Genomic DNA, 20771 nt, shown 5'->3' with positions numbered 1-20771 from the left:
ATTTTCATGCAATCAGTTTCATTTGGCTGAAAATGGAGGGTGGTGGCCTTCATTCAATCGTCATTTTGTGTCATTGAGTTTAATTTTTTTGACGGTCATGTGATATGAATAGCCTAGGACTGTCATCGTTTCAACATTTTATACAGGATGGTGGCGGCTTAGCTTGATTTTTGTCCACTTGACACATTCCGAGTCGGGCCTAGGTTGCCGTGTCTGGGGGACGTGTCCGGTTGCTCGAGTGAATTTAAACCGAAGAAACACCAACACCCGCCGTCCCACATGTGCTGCTTGACGTGTCTAGGGCAACAAGTTCCTGAAAAAGATTTGAGTTCGGCCCTTCAAATTTCAGTACCGAGAACGGACGGATAGCAGCTGAAGTTATTTGTAAAGAAGGTTGAGAAGGCTCTTGAACCAAAGACTCACAATTGGCGTGAAAATTATTTTGAAACTCAACTGGTCCCTCTTCCAGACTTCCACAACTAGTCAGTCAAGCATGGCTAGTTAGGCAAAAGATGGGAAAATAAAACAAGTAGATGTGAAACTTCTCACTGTTGCTTGCATGTACAACCAGCAGCTGGACCAAGATAACGCCGTAAATACCAGCTCTTTCAGCTTCACAATCTCTCTCTCTCTCTCTCTCTCCCTCCAACTATACAGGATTTGAAAATAAAAGGACAACCATTTTGTTTCTCCAATAATATGTCAAAAACCCCCCCACCCAGCTTTTTTCTCTAGGTCTCTCTAGGAGACAACTCAGGAGAAACAGGGGTATTACCACGTTGCATGCCCTGGAGAAATAAAAAAAAAAAACCTCTGCAACTAAAAAAGCTGCATGCTAAAGTTTCACACAATTGGCAGTGGAATGTTGTCGTTGCTACTACGGGGGTAGATCTGTTTCTGGACAGCCTTCACCGCTGCAACTCGAGCTGCATTTGCTGCCCTATTAGCCGCTGCGACAGCCCTATTAACCCTTTCGTCAACCTTGGCCACGTCATAAGCTCTATCCGCTGCTCTTCTTGCTTCCTGATCACGAGAAACAGACAAATAAATCAACAATTACATCGTTTTGACCGGTTTAGCAGACCTAAGAGAAACAAACTGTCGATAATTATACTACTTTAAAACTGCTCAGCAGCTAGAAAACACAAATCAAAATGGATCATAGGATAACATGACATCCGCAACTCATCTCCCAGTCAGCTATGTAAGACTCATTCAAGTAATCAGGATTTCATTTTAACTTCAGTAATTTTTCTCTGTGAGCACAATTATATTCAAGGGGACCATGGCCATCAAAGACCGAAGGTTATGATGATGGACTTTCAAAAAATGTTCAGAGTTTTCCATTTCAACAACTGAACATATACCCCTGCCCAAGAAGGACCAACCTCCAAAATAGGCTGGCACAGGATTATTTCATTTTTCCAATTATCAGTATCCACTTTCTTTTGCAGCAATCATGAAAACAGTAAAACCATCAGTTCTCATTAATGATATGCTCAAACTGCAAGCATGATTCCACCTAAACATCAAACAGTCATCTACCATCTGATAAAGAATAAATGGCACAATTCAAGCATCAGCCCAACAACTTAATTGTACGCATTTGATATAATCTCTTTTCAATGGGACATAATGCAATCTCTTTATGTCTAACAACCATTGCATCATGGAGAAGCTACTTGGCTGCTGAAACTCAGACTTTTAACTGCCCCCTTTCCTTCTTATTTTTCTTTCATGAAATAGGGGCTCTATTATCAGTAAAGCCATCTCTAATAGTATTTGTTAATTAGCTCAAATTTTCTCAGACCCCCTCATGTGTGGCTAAATTGTAATGACACCCCACACATTTAACAAAATCAAACCTCCCAGGTATCATGTAAAATTGATGCCCTCGAATGATCCTATTGAACTTTAAACAGTGGATACATGCTTAAGTGATGTTTTCTAGGTTCAGATTACATCGAAACTGATGAGCCAGTCATTATCTTGAAAAGATGGAGCATTGCTAAATGGATTGCAAACAGTCAAACACTCCAACTAGACCAGATTAGTAAAATTGCACATCAACTGGATTATTTTGTTAATAAAATGCTAAAATATCAAAGTAGATCAACCAAAAAAATTTTGACTTCAGAGCAGTGCCCAACACCGTCTTACAAAAGGTCACGGTTTTTTCAAATTTTTACAAGCAGTGCCACAAGCATTATTTGATATGGAAGTGTGTCTGTGCAATTGATCCCAAACATGAGATATGCTAGAAATCAAACTCTCAAGAACCAGATGACAAAACAAAACTGAAAAAACAGACCTTGACAACGCGTAACCAAAATGCAGAAAATGATTAAAAAACTTTGAAACCAAACTCTTATAGAAACAAAAGTCCTTCCGGACCAGTTGCAAATGTAACTGCTTTCTTGGGAGTATCTCCCACTAGTTAAACATACTATCATGAAGGGCATGTTTAGTATGATTGAATCAGCATGGAATGGAATGCCCACTGCAAGTCTGATTCCAGTTCCTATGTCTGGTGCAAGATTAGTAATGCCCATTTCAAATGGAATGCCCATTCCTTCTACTAATGGAATGGCCAATACCATAGCCAATCTGTGGAACGGTCATTCCTGTACAAGAGTTGTTATTTCTTTGAAGTAAGTCCCAAAACATTGTCAATACACTTGGGAAAACTTCAAAACTGCCCCTCATCCTTCTATGTCTGTTAACTTTGTACTACAAATATTGTGGCGATCATGCTCTCTGACAAAAATTGTCAAAACAAGGGGCGGCAGCAACAGCACATCATCCACATTGCAGTTCCTCCTAGCTTTCAACATCCCCCACCTGATCACTTCCTACTCTAAGTCCAACCATTAAGGGATTTTGCATCAAACTCAAAACAGTTTTGCAATAAAAAGGTTGGTAAGACGAACTTTGTACTTAGGACTAATTGACTAAGACCCGTTGTAATGTGGATGAGATGTAGCAGTCCGCAAAACTTTTAGGAACAGTCTATTCTGTCATTGAAGTTCAACAAATTATCTTGATTACCACAACATTTCAAGTCAGAGCTTGAATTCTTAAGGTGGAGCTAAACATATCTTAAAATGCCCAATACATCTGCCAACTCTCGCCACAGCTAGAAACAGAATTCAAAGCACGTGCACCAAACCTGAAGGAATATATAAGGTCTAGGTCCAACCTGGATATCCTATAGGAAAATCAGTTTTAATAGGTCAGATTTTCTATTACAGGTATGTTTCATTTCTTCTTCCTCCATGGAAGTTCATATTTCAGCCTTAAACTGTGTCTAAAAATCTCATGAAAGTCATTTCCTTCATCAAGTAAACTTCTTGGACATTTTGCTATCCATGCATTATAATTACGTATGATTTTAGGCGCTGTGTGTTGTCTTATCAAGGCAACAGGCTAATAACCTATCTGACCGACCGAGCCAAGGACCATTTCCTCAGTGACCACACAGTAAATGAGAATACAATATGTGGGCATTCAACAAAGAGTTAAAAGGGGAAATAAACCTTTAGACAACCCCAGAAGAGTCAAGTTATCTTGATACCGGAAAAAATGCAGCCTGGTACCGATAGGCCTATCACAGAGACCAAGGCTGCTGGGCCATGCATCAACAACAGGAACCGTCCCTAACATAATGCTAACACCCGGCCTGAGCCTACCCTAGGAAGTAATTTATCATGCTAGGCCAATTTGGAAGTCCAACCATGATGGCAATTTTTATGCAAACGACAAGGATCATAAGCAATATTTTTTCCTTAACCCATTATTGAGATCAGTCTCACATCCCATGAACTAGAAAAGCTTAAAACAGATTCTAATGAGTAATAACCTGCACGGCGTTGAGCACTTTAGAGTGATTGACTGCGACTGGAGAATCAGGGTACATGGTGCTTTGTGTACTCGGTATATCAAGAATTCCATTCTGCCAATGTCCAGATTGAGTTTCCCCATTTCTAAAAGTGTACATGCCAAGCCCTTGCCGTCTACCCTCATGCCAAGCACCCTCATAATGATGACCATTGGCAAAAGAATAGATGCCGAAACCATGCATCTTGTCTGCAAAGTATTCTCCAGCATATGTATCACCATTTCTACAAAAGGACAATGAATTAGCTTAACATGGAATGCTGCAGAGATAGGAGCTATCCACTATTACAAAAGAAAGTACAAAAAATTATTTTGCTCGGAAACCTAACAAACGCCACAAGGCTGAAAAGGCATCATCATTTAAAGATGCTATGCATTATGAAACTCCTGAAAAAGCATATGAAGAGAAGCTTTGGCTTGTTTTTCTTATGCTAGGACAGGCCAAAAAGGACCTCATGTCATATAATTATGATATTAGCAAAAGGATATAAGTTCTAAGCAAGCAATAAGTCTATTTCCTTCCTGTAATTGTTCATCTTCAGAGTTCGATGAGGAATTCTCCTAATCTCTGCACTGTTTCAGATGAATCTGCATGCCAAGTCCCTATCATTTATCCAGCTCCTGATCTTACAAAAATAGATTAGCATACGCAGCCTATCCCATGACAAAACCCTACCTTTACCATCCCTCTCACCCACCTCTCTTCGCCCCTACAGCAACCCACCCCCCCCAAACTTTCTTTCCTTTCCCTCGCACACACACAAAAAAGACAGAAACTCACTAAGTTCAAAGCCTCACTTGCATAAGCAAATACTTCTTCAGCAGTTGACCATTACATCAAAGATATAATCAGCATACAGGCAGAAAATATACTTAATTCTATTTGTACCATTTGTCATGTAAAAGCATTCAGGGCCAAATGCCAGTGGAAACATTGGGATCACAATCTCGACTCAACCATGCACAGTAACACGATGAAATTTTGGAAACATAAATTCCTTGGCATTGTAATGACTCAGTCAAGCACACAAATTTTCTCATCATGATACAGCGAAATTACTTCTTTAATAAGATGCATTTTATCATCTCTACATCCATAAAAAACAAACTTCAAATCAGATGACAACAGGTTTCTCAATAAGCCCTCACAATAATAGCACAAGCTCCACCTCAACCATCAAGTGCAAGCTACATGCAGATGAGCCAGGAACTTGACACAATATACAATCACCAGAGTCCAGTTTATAAGTATTTAACCGGTTGACGCTACTTTTTTCAGGCCATAACTAATCGACAGCATTCAACCATTGCGGCTAAGTTACCTGAAATGGTAGTGACCGAGCCCATGCTTAACACCCCACTTGAATTCTCCAACATAGCGGCTTCCATCCTCGCATGTATGTACTCCGCACCCATGGCTTTGCCCACTGGACCACTCCCCAGCATATACATCGCCAGTATAAAATCTATAAACCCCAAAACCATGCCTAAGTCCCTGTCTATATTGGCCTCTATATCGGCTACCTCTTGCCCAAGTCTCGACGCCATGGCCATCATATTTCCCATCAACCCAATCCCCCTCATACCTCCCGCTCATGTAGTAATAATACACACCGCTCCCCGAACATTTGCCCTTATGGAATTCACCCTCGTACACGTCCCATTGCTATAAACCTGGACCCAGCATCCCGAATTCACTCTTTTCTCCGCTTTCGTCCGAGACCCGATCGACCAGAACACTGGCAAAGGACTGGAATGGGACGCCTTCAGCCTGATGGGGAACGAGCGGGACAGGAACAGCCGTATCGAGGGGAGCCGCGGGAGCGCCAAGTTGAGCGAGAACAGGAGCGCGGCGGAGAACGCGAAGGCCGAGACGAAATCGAGCAGGAACGAGTTGCTCGGGTGGGACACGAGGAAGTAAAAGAAGGGCAGGGACAGGAGGAGGATCAGGCGGAGGTGCACGCGGAGCCGCCGGAGGAGCTTGAACCGGCGGAGCAGGCGGGAGGCGAGGGACTTGGCGGCGACCGCGAGGGGGACCAGGGTTCTCCGCGGCGCGAAATGCTGGGCCGCGGCGGGCGTCGCCGCCGGCGTCGGGGTCGGGGGAGAGGCGGTACAGGGTGGGGGACTTGGGGAGGGAGGAGGGAGAAGGGGAGTGGGTCAGGAGCGGGCGCTTGTAGGGGGTGGAGGGGGATCGGGTCATTCTGGTGGAGGGGCGGGGGCCGGCGGCGGCGGCGGCGGGGGGCCGAGGTGGTGGAGGCGGTCAAAGGCGGCGGCGGCGGCGGCGACGGCGATGAAGGGGAACTGCTGGTGGTGGTGGTGGTGGTGGGGGTGGTGGTGGGGGAGGGAGGAGGAGGGGATGGGGTTGAAATCGGAAGAGACGCCGGTGCTTTCTTTTCCGATCTGGACTTCTGATTTCTTCTGATGCATCACACACTCGAATTCATTCAAAAACTCCAAATTCTTCCTTCTTCCTTCTTCCTTCTTCTTCCTTCTTCTTCCTTCTTCGTCGAATGCTTCCCTCTCTCTCTCTCTCTCTCTCTCTAGATTTCGATCATGTCAATCTCTTTCTTGCTTGCTCTCTTCTCTCTCTCTCTCTTCTTTCTCTCTCTTCTGCAACGGGGGGAAGGAAGCCGCATCTCGCTCTCGATCTCTTATCTATTTATGGCCGTTCTCATCATCTTCTCGCGAGCGAGCAGTGCAACCATTTTTCCTTTTTTTTGAAAAAAAAAAGCTTTTGAATGACTGGCCTGCGCCTGCGGCTTGAGGAGAAGGACCCGGTTTCCCGAAAATGCCCCTCCTCCTGCTCCTCATTTGCTTTGAATGCCCCCCCCACTTTTTTCCCATTTGTTTCTTCTTTTTTTCTTTTTTTCTTTTTTTCTTTTTTTCTTTTCTCTTTATTTCTCGAAATGGATTGCTTCGTCTGTTTAACCTTCCCTTGTCTATGTATGGAAGGTGCCCTTTTTTTCCTAAAATCCATTCCCCTTCCTCTTTTTTCTCTCCTCCGAGAGAAAGTTTTCCTGATTTTGCCACGAACTTCTGACGTGGACCGACCGACCACGATAGTTAGGATAAGGTAATATATATGTATTGAGAAATATCATCAATGATCAAACTCATTTGATCTAAATTAGCTGAGTGAGTAAAACAAAACAATTCCGTATTGCACCTTTAAGAGCAAGTGCAACGTCTCATCGTTGATCCCGACTCGGCTTGATCATGCTTTTTACTCTCGATATGGATGACTTTATGGTCTTTGATTGAATCGGGAAGACGAAGTTAGTCTAGTGTGCGAAAGTTAAACCGAAATATGAGAAACAACTATGATGGAAGATTGAAAACGATGAAGATTCATCTAATCCATCGAGGATTGGACTTAGGAGAAAATGGGGCATTTTGATTGAGATCATGCACTTTGGAGAGGAGTACTATGTTTTTACATCTCTACAAGCATTATGGCACTTGTAATTTAATTCTTACAGTAAGCGAATGTATGAAACTTTTCAACACATACCAAATGCTAATATGTAGCATTAATCATTAAATTTCATAAATACAAAACTGAATATTTTTCTTTGGTATCTTAACATTTTCGAGGCAACGCTATAAGGAGTAGCAGCCTTCTATCTCTTGCAAAATTGTATTTACATCCACAGCAACCATAATAACGACACTGTCTTAATGGACTCGAACTCTTTTTTTTTTTTTTTTTTTTAGGAATACATTCGTTTTTCTTCATTTTTAAAATTTGCAGGCAAAATTACAAAATAGAGATTATAAGTGGGTTTTGTATTGTCCTTCCAAACAATTGCTGTTACAGTATACAAATTTTTACCTAACCTGACTAAAGAGTTTCAATCTAAGAAAGGTAAATATAATATAATAATATTGACGTAAGAATCAAGAGACGCCGGTTCCTGTATTCGCATCTCCCTTGGAATAATCGTGGGTCATTCAGGCGGCTGTCCATTTGCTATTTCATTTTCATGGTGAATAGACGTGACAGATTTTTTTATTAATTCTATCAAACAGTTGAAGTTGATACAATTTCAAAACTAAAATCAATTCTAGAGTAATTAACACTTCGTTTATTTCGCGAAAAAGTAAATAATTTGAAAAAAAGTTAAAAAAAAAGTTTACTTATATTGTTTACAAAAATAAACAAACAAACAAAATTTCTTTATCCAAGAAAATATTTAAACATAAATTACTGTCGATAATAAAAATAATTTTCATTGATTTATTATTTTAAGAGATACAAATAATAGTTTTTAGAAAAAATATTTTTCAAATAATTTATTTTCGTGAAACAGATGAAGCCTAAATTGATAATAAAGTTGTATAAAGAAAAACTTGCATTTCTTTGAAAAGATATAGGTTTCGACATCAAATGTTTTTTTGTTAACAATTTATCTCAAACGATTGCCTTTTGCTATTCTGAAGGTCGAGAATTGAAAACATGGTTATACTTTTTCTTTTTGGTTGGTAAAGGTAATGACTTTAAAAATGACACATTTTAGGTAAAAAGTAAACTAGCGAATGCGCGCATTCATGGCACATATGTATGAAATTGAAAATTTGGAAAAATAGACAAAATCACCTAGAAAGTTCTTCACAATTTGTCAAAATCTTCTTTCCGTTGATTAGTAATTCAAATAATTCGTAATAAGGCATTTTTATTAAAAATTAAATATCAACATTTTTTGTATACATATAGCCCATATGTACTTTTCCTAGTAAGCTCGTATTGCCAAATAATTCCTATTGAAAAAGAAAGCGAGAGATAAGAGTATTTTTGCATACTCTCGAGTCTATCATGGCATTTATTAATAAATAAAAACCTTTTTCTAACATCTAAATATAGGGATGGGGGACCAAAATAGTATAATTTCCGAAATCATTGGTCGAACATTAAAAGATAAGACATAAATCTGGAGAAAAAGAAAAAGAAAAATAATGTGCAATTATTCTTCGATTGCATTGTAGAAAGTGCAAACCTTTTCCTCAAATAAAATAGGTAGTCCTAAGGGCAAATCATGAAAATTGATTGTGAGAACAGGGTTATTTTGGTCATTTAAGGAGTGGACATCAAATATGAAAATTATTTTGTGTACTGTACAGATTCATATTATCTATTTTATTATATGAAGCAAATAAAGAACCCATACTTTTAAGGGATCACAATCCTCTCTCTAGTATCTTCATTTAGTTGTTTTATAAATGTCCTATGAACGATCATATACTTAGATCTCTCATGTACTTAAATTTTAAATTTTCATCTTTAATTAAAAAAACCCTTCCGAAAAAGTTCAAATGAATTGAATATTTATCGCTTTCCACATATATGAAAACAAGTTCTTTTCAAATTTTTCTGTCAATTAGTAATTCAAATAATTTGTAGAAAGAATTTTTTACTGAATATTAAAAATCAAATTGTTTTTTTTTTCGCATATACGCAAGTATGTACTTTTCCTAATAAGCACATATCGCCAAATAATTCCCATCGAAAAAGAAAACAAAGTTCAAGGATACCTTTGCATACTTCATAGCTTATGATAGCATTTATAATTAACTAAAACCTCTTGTAACATCTAAATATCGAGATGGAGGACCAAAATAGTAGAATTTTCAAAATCATCGGTCAAACATTGAAACATAGGACATAGATATGAAGAAAAATAAAAGGAAAATGATGTGTAATTATTCTTCGACCGCATTATATAAAGTGCAAACTTTTCCCTTAAAAGATAATGAAATAGCTTCCAGTTGCAACTAAGATTAAAGTATGAGGATCAAAACACTAAACACTTTTTGTTTCTTTTTCATGAAGTGAAATAAACTTTGAACCCTGAAATATACTATTAAATTCAGGGGTTGAAAAGTATACGAACTTAATCAAATTCTCAATAAAACTAAGGAAAGGGGAAATTTAATTTTAGGCATGATTGAATTCGAATATTCAGAAGAATATCTTAAAGAAATGGATTAGAGAATCAGTCAACAGCTATTCAAAAGTTAAATACATAGCGAAAGCTTGGGTGCCAAGTATTTGAAGGGTATAAGCTTGTGAATCGAATATTACTTGCATGGGAAGGAAAAGTTGGTATTGATTGCCGCATTGAAACATTCCAACCTTTTAATGATGGACCACACTTAGAAAAGAATGGTAATAAATGAAATTTAAAGAGACGTATTATTTTTCCCAAAGTGGGTAGAGAGATTTGTGGAGGATTCTCATAATTTAATTTTGCACTAGCCCTATGGTCGGTTTTAGGACGCCGGGCGTGACTAAAATAATCCAAAAGTCAAATGGGACCGCTCCTCTTTTGAATCAAGTGTCCATTCATTGCCATTGGACCATGCTCCTTGCATAGCCCGCAATAATTCGGCGACCGAGATCGGGAACATAGTTTTGAGGCTCTATGCGGGGACGGATATATTGATGTTACCAAACGCTCTGCGCGATAGAGACAAGTCGCAGGACCAACAAATTAAAAGTGAGATGCACACTTATTTGGCCATCAAATAAAATGATATTCACAATGTGATGATAATTACTCGATTACACTACATTATCATTCACAGATAATTAATTTATCAAGGGAGAGCATCAAGTACGATTCTACTTGGAAACCGAACTGAATTGGATATGACTGGTTGGTGCAATCTAGTTTTCGAATCCTAATTCCAAGGTTGGAACCTACTTGGGAATTGGTGTCCCAACATTTATTGATTTAAAAATGTATCACACGTTAAAATTGCGTGTATAACGCGCAATAAATAAGAAAAGGACTAATCATGTAGTAATGTGTGTTGGATTATGCTAAAAAAATCATTTTCATGGTAAAAATGTCCCAAATATGGGAAAAGGATATTATTTGTGGTAAATACATATAACATGTATTAAAAAAACACTTTTGCATATATGGAGAATCGAGTCATGGTCTTCAACATGGAAAAACAACAATATTGATTGACACATGCTTTTCTCATGAAATTGTGCAATAATAATATCTCATTCTAAAAAAATCAATTATTTTTGGGATAAAACAAAAACTGGACCGCTCTCGATTCCATTGGGAATTGGACGGAATTGGACCAAAAGTACCCGCCACCCGTTCTAATTTCCAGTTTCAATTTTTTGAACCAATAGTCACAAGGCCGGTTCCCAAACTAGGAATTGACCTACTTGGAAACCATGCACTCCTGGTATTTGTTGCATAAAATATACGTTGTTGTATTTGATTTGCGATTTGGTTACATTTAGCTTTGTTTCCATTCATTAACAATAAAATCATTTAACTTGTTCTTAATTTACTTAAACGCCTGTTGATAAAATTAAAAAAAAAAACAAAAACAAAAACAACAACAATAACAACATTTGGCTACGCCTAGCAATAAATACCTCGTTTTACACCAAATTTCAGTGAGTAAAGTTTATAATAAGAGGCATTACCCTGAAGGACCGACCGTAATACACGTAGCCATGCCTTCTGCACACTAACAGTAATGGACCAGCGTCCCAATTTGATAGTGGTACGGATCGATGTTCCAATTCAAGCCTCCCTTAAGTCCAATTCAATTCTGGAATTTTCGGGCAGCATGCTTTTGTCACCAAAACATCCAAGTTAACATCGACTTTTACAAAGCATTCTAAACATCAACCATCGATACTACCATCATAAACCCACATTAGACTATCGAGGTGCCTTGGACGGAAAAATTGAACATTACTTACCCATTTTCCATCATTTAATCTCTTTGAAAGATCAACAAACGATAACACCTATGATTGTACTCACTGAACGATCTCATCATTCTAATAGAACTCTACAAACTCAATGAGTCTCAAAATTTGACTAAGATTCGCATACCACTTGTACTTTATTACCCAATGGAACTTTACAAACTCAAAAGAGTTGCAATATCTTACTAGATTCGCATGCCACTTCATTACAGACAGCTTAGCTTAAGTTCATATAAGATAGGGGTGAATGCATATACGCGAAAGGGATATTACTGGCTTTGATATCATATTAAAAAGTCTAACCCAAAAACTTAAACTGATAGGTTGAGAAAAACCACATATATATAAAAAGCATATATGACTCATTATTAAGCAACGCAATCAAAATGTCATGAACTAAGCTTATTCTCTGTGCGAATGGTGTGGAGGTTTTAGAGTATTGGCAAATATGGCGATCATTTCTTTCTCGTATAGCAAAGTATGGATTTGAGCTAATTTCTCCATCCAGCGTTGAATCCACATGGGTCGAAGCTATCTTCATGCTAAGGTCAGTCCACATCTCGAGGCTACAAGGTTCTAGTTGGATGAACAAAATTAAAGTTAGCCTGATCAAACTTTCTAGTAACATTTGAACTGCTAACTTATTGTTTTTGAGAAACAAAACCAATCTCTAACTCAATCTTGGGGAGCTCATCAATTTCTTGAACATCTTTCCAATTCTCCTCCATCTTAGCCGATCGCTTCTCATCCAACTCTTGATCAACCTATTTTTCAGGGTTTAATATGTGTTTCGGGCCTTGTTTCTCTCTGATGAACCTATAGTCAACTCCTAATAGACCCGATTGAACTTAATGAATCTTTTAAAGATGTGAATAAAATATGAGGTGTCAACAATAGCCTTTAAATTGAGTCTCCGAAAAAATTGTGGCATCTCCATAGGCTGGGCGCCCCAAATATGTCTGGGCTAATATTGGCGCCTGGCCTGTCGCTCAACCCTTTGGGCAGGCTCAAGTTTTGGCTTACACAACATTATAAAAATCCCAAACAATAAAGTTTATTAACATCGTCACAGCATCATGTGCCCCTATTTCTATAATAATAATAATAATAATAATAATAATAATCTTTATATCATTTATGATCCACTGTTCTTTTTTTCCTTCTTCCATTATAGTTGCTAAGGAAAGGGTTTCAAAGGTAAATCGCTTGATGAGGCAGAAGCCAACAACTACAAGAGACATTCAAAATCCCCTCTTAGTTGTAAAATAAAGCCCGATTGATTAGTACAATCATATTATATTCAATTTCAGTTTAAAAATTTTGCAGATTTAATGAAATTGCATAAACCAAACTGCCGAGAGCACTACAGATTTTCATTGGCTGCTTCATTTTGATGGATAAATTTGAGTCAAGATCACATTCCAATAATGCATATGTTGCAACATGAACACTAGTGAAGATAGATACTTCTGCTTATCGACTGTAGTAAAGTACATATGTTTCCACCTAGCGGACCAATTAAATTGTTTTCGTTTATTATATTCCGACTGTCGTAAAAAAGCATACTCTAAAATTAAAATATTGATTTTTTGCTTTTGGACGTCAGTACTCTGCACCATCTGTACTTATCGTTTCGTCTAAAGGGAAAATGACAAATTACTGCGAGAACGCAAAATATTTTATGTTCTCTTTTACAGCAATCTAGACATTATACCAACTCATCAACTAGCGAGAATCCCCGTGAAGCCACGAGAGGAATAAGAATCGCCAAACCGAAACAAGAACAGAGGAGGAGCCATGGCAGGTGATGAACCAGCAGCGTCTGCTGCTTCCATGGCGATGGCGAAGATGGCTTCGACGTTGATTCTGGGCATGCTCGGGCTCGTCCTGATGCACGCGTGTAGAGTGTTCGTATGGAGACCGAGGAGGCTCAGATCAAAGCTTCGGAGGCAAGGAATAGAGGGACCTCCTCCTTCTCATCTCCTTCTCGGAAACATCCCGGACATCCAGAGGATCCAAGCTGACGCAGCCCGGAGAGCTCGAGAGTCCCGCGAAGATGGCGGTCTCTCTCACGCCTGGCCTTCGCGCCTGTTCGCGTACTTGCAAGAATGGCGAGCCCAATACGGTACTCTGTTTTTCCTCTGTTTTCTCTCTCTCGGATCTTCCAAGAAAAAGAGTTTGTGATTTGCCCGAGCCCAAGTTGCTGGGAAATGTTTGTCTGGGTCTTGTCTCTTTTCATTCATCGACTGATCTCCATGATTGCTGCTTGGGGTCTGTTTTCGATTGGTAAAAACGTTTGGACTTCTTGCTGAACTCTGGGATTTTGTGGTTGTTGTGGAACACGAACGGTCAGGATGGTGGCATTTGACAGTTTAACCGTCTCCACCCTTCTCAGTCTGCAACTTCGTTGACTTGAATCCATCAGGAGGCAATGACACTTTCAGACATTTGAATGTTCAAGCACTGGACATGTCTGTAATTGTACTTGCGTGGAACAATTCCTCATTAGAGAAATTCCTGTGCTAGCGCGGTCAATTGCCCGATGCTTGCTGCATAAGTTAGCTACAGTGACCGAATATCGAAAAGTGTCACGTGATCGATATTGTCACTCATGTGACTGAAAACTTCTCATGGTTTGTAAAGCGTACCTAACAGAGATATGTGCAAATGAGATACAGAAAATATTTCTTTTAAGATGACGATATAGATCCTTCTTGCACCACTTGACTCTTGAACTGTGTTCACCATTGTGAAAGAGTTTATGCCGGCATGTTGTTGGCAGGACCCATCTTCATTTATTCATCTGGGCACATACAGTTCTTGTCGATAAGCAATGTGGAGCTGGTGAAGGAACTGAGCGTGTGCACATTGCCAGGCCTCGGAAAGCCTTCCTATCTCTAAAGGACAGGGAGCTTTGCTTAACTACATATAAAGAGTGATGATGAATTCAATTGTCGAGAAATGAAAGTTTTGTATCTAAAAAGACCAGTGTAATTTCATTTTCTGAAGTATCTGTGACTTAACTACAGATCAAAGAAAAAGCCTTCGCTGATTTTTGCTGATTGTTTGGGAATTCCTTATCAACTTCACAACCATGTGTGCTCAAATATGTTCAAGTTTTGTCATTGGAACTTTGTATCTACATGGTTCTTTTTGTTTTCATCCAACTTCTGTATATGCCAGCATATCCCAGCCTAAGCCCTTCGTCAATAAACATCTCAGATACCTTCCAACCAAAATCAACAGAGAAATTTGGAAGTTGGACAAACAGATTCGGTCGATGATACTAGAGGTTGTGAAAGAACGATTGCAGGCCTCACATGAGAAGGACCTCTTACAAGTGATACTCGAGGGTGCCAAGAATGAGGGCCTACCATCAAGTATCTCCGCTGAGCAATTCATCATGGATAATTGCAAGAACATATACTTTGCTGGCTACGAGACCGCTGCTATCACGGTATCCTGGTGCCTAGTGCTGTTAGCTGCTCATCCTCACTGGCAAGCAAGAGTTCGTGCCGTAGTGCTTGAGATTTTTGGCTGTGGCGTTCTGGATTCTAATAAGCTCCAAGGCGTGAAAACAGTGAGTCACATTGGTTTACCTTACACTTGCTGCCTGAAAGGCTGAAACTATAGGGTGTTGGGCGATTATTTCACTTCCTTTTGGATATCGTTTACACACTACCATGCTGTACCAAATTACCTTTTCAAGCTTATTCTGAATTGATTGTTAGATAGAAAACATCTAAGCCTGAAATTTGTATAGTAGGTTTTCATGTAATCATAGTCCTGACGTGTTTCTGAATGGGCATTCCTGTAAGCATTTGAAGCTCCTTCATTTTTCCCCTTTTTTCCCTCTTGATGTGTGTTTCAAATTCATTCCCAAGTTCCTGACAATCTTTAACGACTGTTAGCAGCTAACCATGGTAATTCATGAGACTTTGCGACTCTATACACCTGCGGTGTTCAGCATGAGAGAAGCCTTCGAGGACATTGAATTTAAGGGACTTCTGATTCCACAAGGCTCAAACATCCAGATTCCGATCCACATTCTGCACCGGCTTCCTGAAATATGGGGGACCGATGCTGGAAAGTTTCAGCCGGAGAGATTTGCACAAGGAATCTCTGGAGCCTGTAAATCTGCTCATGCATACATGCCCTTTGGTTCGGGACCTCGGATCTGTGCAGGGCAGCACTTTGCCCTGGCGGAATTGAAGGTGATCTTGTTGCTCATTCTCACCAAGTTCTCGTTTTCACTTTCGCCATTCTCCAGCATTTAGGCTGGTTGTTGAACCAGGAGATGGGGTCATCCTCCATGTGAGGAAAGTTTGAGAGATCTCAAAGCTTGGTTTTTGTGACGAAAACAGTGTCCTTGTCACTTGCAAACATATCCTGGAAGTGGTCTCTCTTGGAAATTGAATGTTTTGAAATGTATATTTCTAGTTGCCGAAAACTGCCAAGATGACATTGATTCACCATCAAATTCCTCGGAAAAACTTGAACTGTGCCTTTAGATAGTATAATTGAATTATGCACGAATTCTGTGAACCCTCTTTGTGACTGCATAAAAGAGCATTCCAAGCAAAATTTTTAATACAGATTAATGATGTAGATGCCCTCATTGAAGGTAGTGTCTTGTTCGAAGTTTACTTTTGAAGTCTACTTATAATCATTAAAAGAATTTGGCACCGAAATTTCCAGTTCCACCGAGAAGTTCTAAGCCTCACTTGTTTTCTTCCAATCCTTTTCTTATTACCCCTTCGGTAGTGGGTTCAGATAAGTCTGTATGCATTCAACATTCTGCAATCTTTTAAAGAAAAAAGGTCAGGTGCAGTGTATCACCTCTGCTCTAGCTATAACAAAGATAAGCACGCGACAACATCAGAAACTGCGTTACATTTGTTTTCTCCAACAAGGTTGCTCCTTAGGTTGCAAACCTCGATTCGCACAAATTAAGCTGTCAGAAACTCAAGATCTTGATTTTATTCAAACATTGTGCCCAATTTACAACACTCTTCCAACCTTGAAACAGCCATCTCGTCTCCATCTATCAAAACCGAAATCCTCGAAAGCAGTCTTCACGATAAGAAGGACCGGTTCCTGTTACGTTCAAGTCGAGCTTCCCTCTATTGAAGCAACGAAGGCACAGCACAATTTTGCCAAACTACAGAGAGCACTACAGAATTTCATTGGCTGCTTCATTTTGATGTTGAATTTGCGATTTCAAGATCACATTCCAATCGTACATGTTTAATTTAAACTAACATAAAAAAGTGGAGCTCATGTTTCCACCAAGCAGACCAATGAAATTGTGTTCGTTTATTATATTCCGACTATAGTAAATAAGCATACCCTAAAATTAAAATATTGATTCTTGCTTTTGGACGTCAGTATTCTGTACTCTCTGTAGTTATCGTTTCATCTAAAGGGAAAAGGGACAAATTACTACAAAAACGCAAGATATTTTATGTTCCCACTTTACAGCGATCTAGACATTATACCAACTCATCAACTAGCAAGACTCCTCCCCGAGAAGCCACGAGAGGAAGAAGAATCGTCAAACCGAAACAAGAACAGAGAAGGCGCCATGGCAGCTGATGAACCAGCAGCGTCCACTGCTTCCATGGCGATGGCAAAGATGGCTTCGACATTGGTTCTGGGCATGCTCGGGCTCGTCCTGGTGCACGCGTACAGATTGTTCGTATGGAGACCCAGGAGGCTCAGATCAGAGCTTCGGAGGCAAGGAATAGAGGGACCCCCTCCTTCTCATCTCCTTCTCGGGAACATCCCGGACATCCAGAGGATCCAAGCTGACGTAGCCCGGAGAGCTCGAGAGTCCCGCAAAGATGGCGGTCTCACTCACGCCTGGCCTTCGCGCCTGTTCGCGCACTTGCAAGAATGGCGAGCACAATACGGTACTCTGTTTTTCCTCTGTTTTCTTTCTCCCGATCTTCCAAGAAAAGGAGTTTGTGATTTGCCGAGCCCAAGTTGCAGGGAAATGTTTGTCTGGGTCTTGTCTCTTTTTCATTCATCGCCTGATCTCCATGATTGTTGCTTGGGGTCTCTTTCCGATTGGTAAAAACGTTTGGACTTCTTGCTGAACTCTGGGATTTTGTGCTTGTTGTGGAACACGAACGGTCAGGACGGTGGCATTTGACAGTTTGACCGTCTCCACCCTTCTCACTCTGCAACTTCGTTGACTTGATTCCATCAGGAGGCAATGACCCTTTCAGACATATGAATGTTCAAGCACTGGACATGTCTGTAATCCTCATTAGAGAAATTCCTATGCTTGCACGGTGGATTGCCCGATGCTTACTGCATAAGTTATCTAGAGTGACCGAATGTCGAAAAGTGTCACGTGATCGATATTATCGCTCATGTGACTGAAAACTTCTCATGGTCCGTAAAGCGTACCTAACAGAGATGTGTGCAAATGAGATACGGAAAATATTTCTTTTAAAATGACGATAATGGATCCTTCTTGCACCACCTGACTCTTGAACTGCGTTCCCCATTGTGAAAGAGTTTATGCCGGCATGTTGTTGGCAGGACCCAACTTCATTTATTCATCCGGGCACATACAGTTCTTGTCGATAAGTGATGTGGAGCTGGTGAAGGAACTGAGCGTGTGCACATCACCGGCCCTTGGAAAGCCTTCCTATCTCTCAAAGGACAGGGGAGCATTGCTTGGGCAGGGCATTCTCTCGTCGAGCGGCTCTACTTGGGCCTACCAGAGGCAGATAATTGCCCCTGAGCTGTATCTTGATAAGGTTAAGGTGATTCTTCCTATACATTGCTCTTTTTTTATCCTTACAGATGAACCTGGAATTGAGTGAAATGGTAGATGTATGTACACTTGCATAACATTTCTGCAACTGCAAAGTAGCAGCAATAGGAATAGCATACATTTATTAGTGATCTGTGGGATCTTTAAATATAATACGAAAGCTCATGATTGTTTCTATGATGTATTGATGCTTCACCGTGACAATGTGAAGGAGAAGTTATGTGCCACAATACGGCAGACAGTGATAGTTTATAGTCAGGAAAAAACTTCTCAAGATATATATGAAGCTGATACAAAAATGTTGCTTTTCAAATTTTATGGAAATCCTACGCTAAAATATACAGTAACCCTATAGATTAATGAATCGTCAATCAGTAGTCGCTCATTCACCTTGATCTACTTTATAATTGCTTTTCAAGGGCATGGTGAGCCTCATGGTCGACTCAGCAAACTTGCTGATGGGGTCTTGGGAGAGCCGAATAGAAAGTGGTGGAGGCACGGCGGAAATAAGAATCGATGACGATTTAAGGAGCTTGTCTGCAGACATCATCTCCAGAGCTTGCTTTGGAAGCAGTTACTCCCGAGGGAAGGAAATCTTCTTGAAGCTCAGAGAACTTCAACGGGTCATGTCCCATGGAAGCATTGGAGTACCCGGAATGAGGTAGAGTTCTATCAGAGTTGATCTAATAGAGACTGAAATGTCATATAAAGGGTGATTATGAATTCACTCAGTGAGAAATCAAAGTTTTGTATCTACAAAGATCAGCGTAGTTTCATTTTCTGAAGTATCTGTGATTTAACTATAGATCAAAGAAAAAGTATTAGATGATTTTTGCTCATTGTCTGGGAACTTTCCTGATCAACTTCACAACCATATGTGCTCAAAATCTGTTCATGTTTTGTCTTTGGAACCTTGTATCTACATGGCTTTGTTCGTTTTCATCCACTGTACATGCCAGCATATCCCAGTCTAAGCCCTTTTGTCAATAAACATCTCAGATACCTGCCAACCAAAATCAACAGAGAAATTTGGAAGTTAGACAAACAGATTCGGTTGATGATACTAGAGGCCGTGAAAGAACGAGCACAGGCCTCACATGAGAAGGACCTCTTACAAGTGATACTCGAGGGTGCCAACAATGTGGGCCTACCGCCAAATATCTCTGCCGAACAATTCATCGTCGACAATTGCAAGAACATATACTTCGCTGGCCACGAGACCACTGCTGTCACGGCATCCTGGTGCCTGATGCTATTGGCTGCTCATCCTCACTGGCAAGCAAGAGTTCGTGCCGAAGTGCTCGAGATTTTGGGCTGTGGTGTTCTGGATTCTAATAAGCTCCGAGGCATGAAAACCGTGAGTCACATTGGTTTATCATACACTTGCTGCCTGAAACTATAGGGTGTGGGTATATTGTTCAGAAAAAATCTAAGCATAAAACTAGGATAGTAGGTTTTCATGTAACCAAAGTCCTGATGCGTTTCTGAATGGGCATTCCTGTAAGCATTTTAAGCTTCTTCATTTTTCCCCTTTTTTTCCCTCTGATGCGTGTTTCAAATTCATTTGCAAGTTCCTAACAGTCTTTATCAACTGTTGGCAGCTAAGCATGGTGATTCACGAGACTTTGCGACTCTATCCGCCAGCGGTGTTCAACGTGAGAGAAGCCTTAGAGGACATTGAGTTTAAGGGACTTCTGATTCCGCAAGGCTTGAACATCCAAATTCCGATCCACATTCTGCACCAGCTTCCTGAAATATGGGGGACCGATGCTGCGAAGTTTCAGCCGAGCGATTTGCACAAGGAATCTCTGGAGCCTGTAACTCTGTTCAGGCATACATGCCCTTTGGTTCGGGACCTCGGACCTGTGCAGGACAGCACTTTGCCCTGGCAGAATTGAAGGTGATCTTGTCGCTCATTCTCGCCAAGTTCTCGTTTTCGCTTTCACCTAGTTATAGCCATTCTCCAGCATTTAGGCTGGTTATTGAACCAGGAGATGGGGTCATCCTCCAGATGAGGAAAGTTTGAGAGATCTCAAAGCATAGTTTTTTTTATGAAAACAGTATCCTTGTCACTTGCAAACATATCCCGGAATTGGTCTCTATCGGAAATTTGATGTTACGAAATTTATATATCCAGTTGACAAAAACTGCGAAGATGGCATTAATTCACCGAAAAGTTCCTCTGAAAAACTCGAACTGTGCCTTTAGATAGTATCGTTAAATTATGAACAAATTCTGTGAACCCTCTTGGTGACTGCATAAAAGAGCATTCCATGCTAAATTTTGAAACAGAGTGATGAATTAGATGCACCCAGCAAATCTAGTGTTCTGTTCGAAGTCTAA

At 40.1% G+C, this 20771-nt stretch overlaps 2 protein-coding genes and 1 non-coding gene across 4 annotated transcripts; 2 read left to right on the top strand and 1 right to left on the bottom strand.

Annotated features, from left to right (window-relative positions):
• Positions 1-501: 501 nt before the first annotated feature.
• On the bottom strand, positions 502-6607 carry LOC104441344. Its single transcript, XR_005551493.1, has 5 exons — positions 6134-6607; positions 6001-6098; positions 5220-5969; positions 3860-4121; positions 502-1023 (listed from the first exon to the last, which is right to left on the bottom strand). It is a non-coding gene; the product is annotated as an uncharacterized LOC104441344 (transcript).
• A 6762-nt stretch (positions 6608-13369) lies between these two features.
• Positions 13370-16125, top strand: LOC104441346 (cytochrome P450 714C2). Of its 2 annotated transcripts, none has more exons than XM_039312550.1 (3): positions 13370-13766; positions 14864-15221; positions 15556-16125. In XM_039312550.1, exons 1-3 carry the CDS (start codon positions 13750-13752, stop codon positions 15916-15918), a joined length of 738 nt encoding a protein of 245 aa, XP_039168484.1. In that variant the 5' UTR covers positions 13370-13749; the 3' UTR covers positions 15919-16125. The 2 variants fall into 2 exon arrangements, with proteins under 2 accessions (XP_039168484.1, XP_039168483.1); XM_039312549.1 differs by having other exon boundaries at positions 14424-15221.
• Positions 16126-17140: 1015 nt separating this feature from the next.
• LOC104441345 (cytochrome P450 714C2) lies at positions 17141-20558 on the top strand. Its single transcript, XM_010054470.3, has 5 exons — positions 17141-17553; positions 18191-18417; positions 18848-19089; positions 19428-19785; positions 20030-20558. Exons 1-5 carry the CDS (start codon positions 17226-17228, stop codon positions 20324-20326), a joined length of 1452 nt encoding a protein of 483 aa, XP_010052772.2. The 5' UTR covers positions 17141-17225; the 3' UTR covers positions 20327-20558.
• Positions 20559-20771: the final 213 nt, after the last annotated feature.

This window comes from Eucalyptus grandis, chromosome 5 (genome assembly GCF_016545825.1).
Source record: "Eucalyptus grandis isolate ANBG69807.140 chromosome 5, ASM1654582v1, whole genome shotgun sequence".
In the NCBI taxonomy this organism is placed as follows: domain Eukaryota; kingdom Viridiplantae; phylum Streptophyta; class Magnoliopsida; order Myrtales; family Myrtaceae; genus Eucalyptus; species Eucalyptus grandis.
This window is presented reverse-complemented; position numbering and strand designations above follow the sequence as displayed.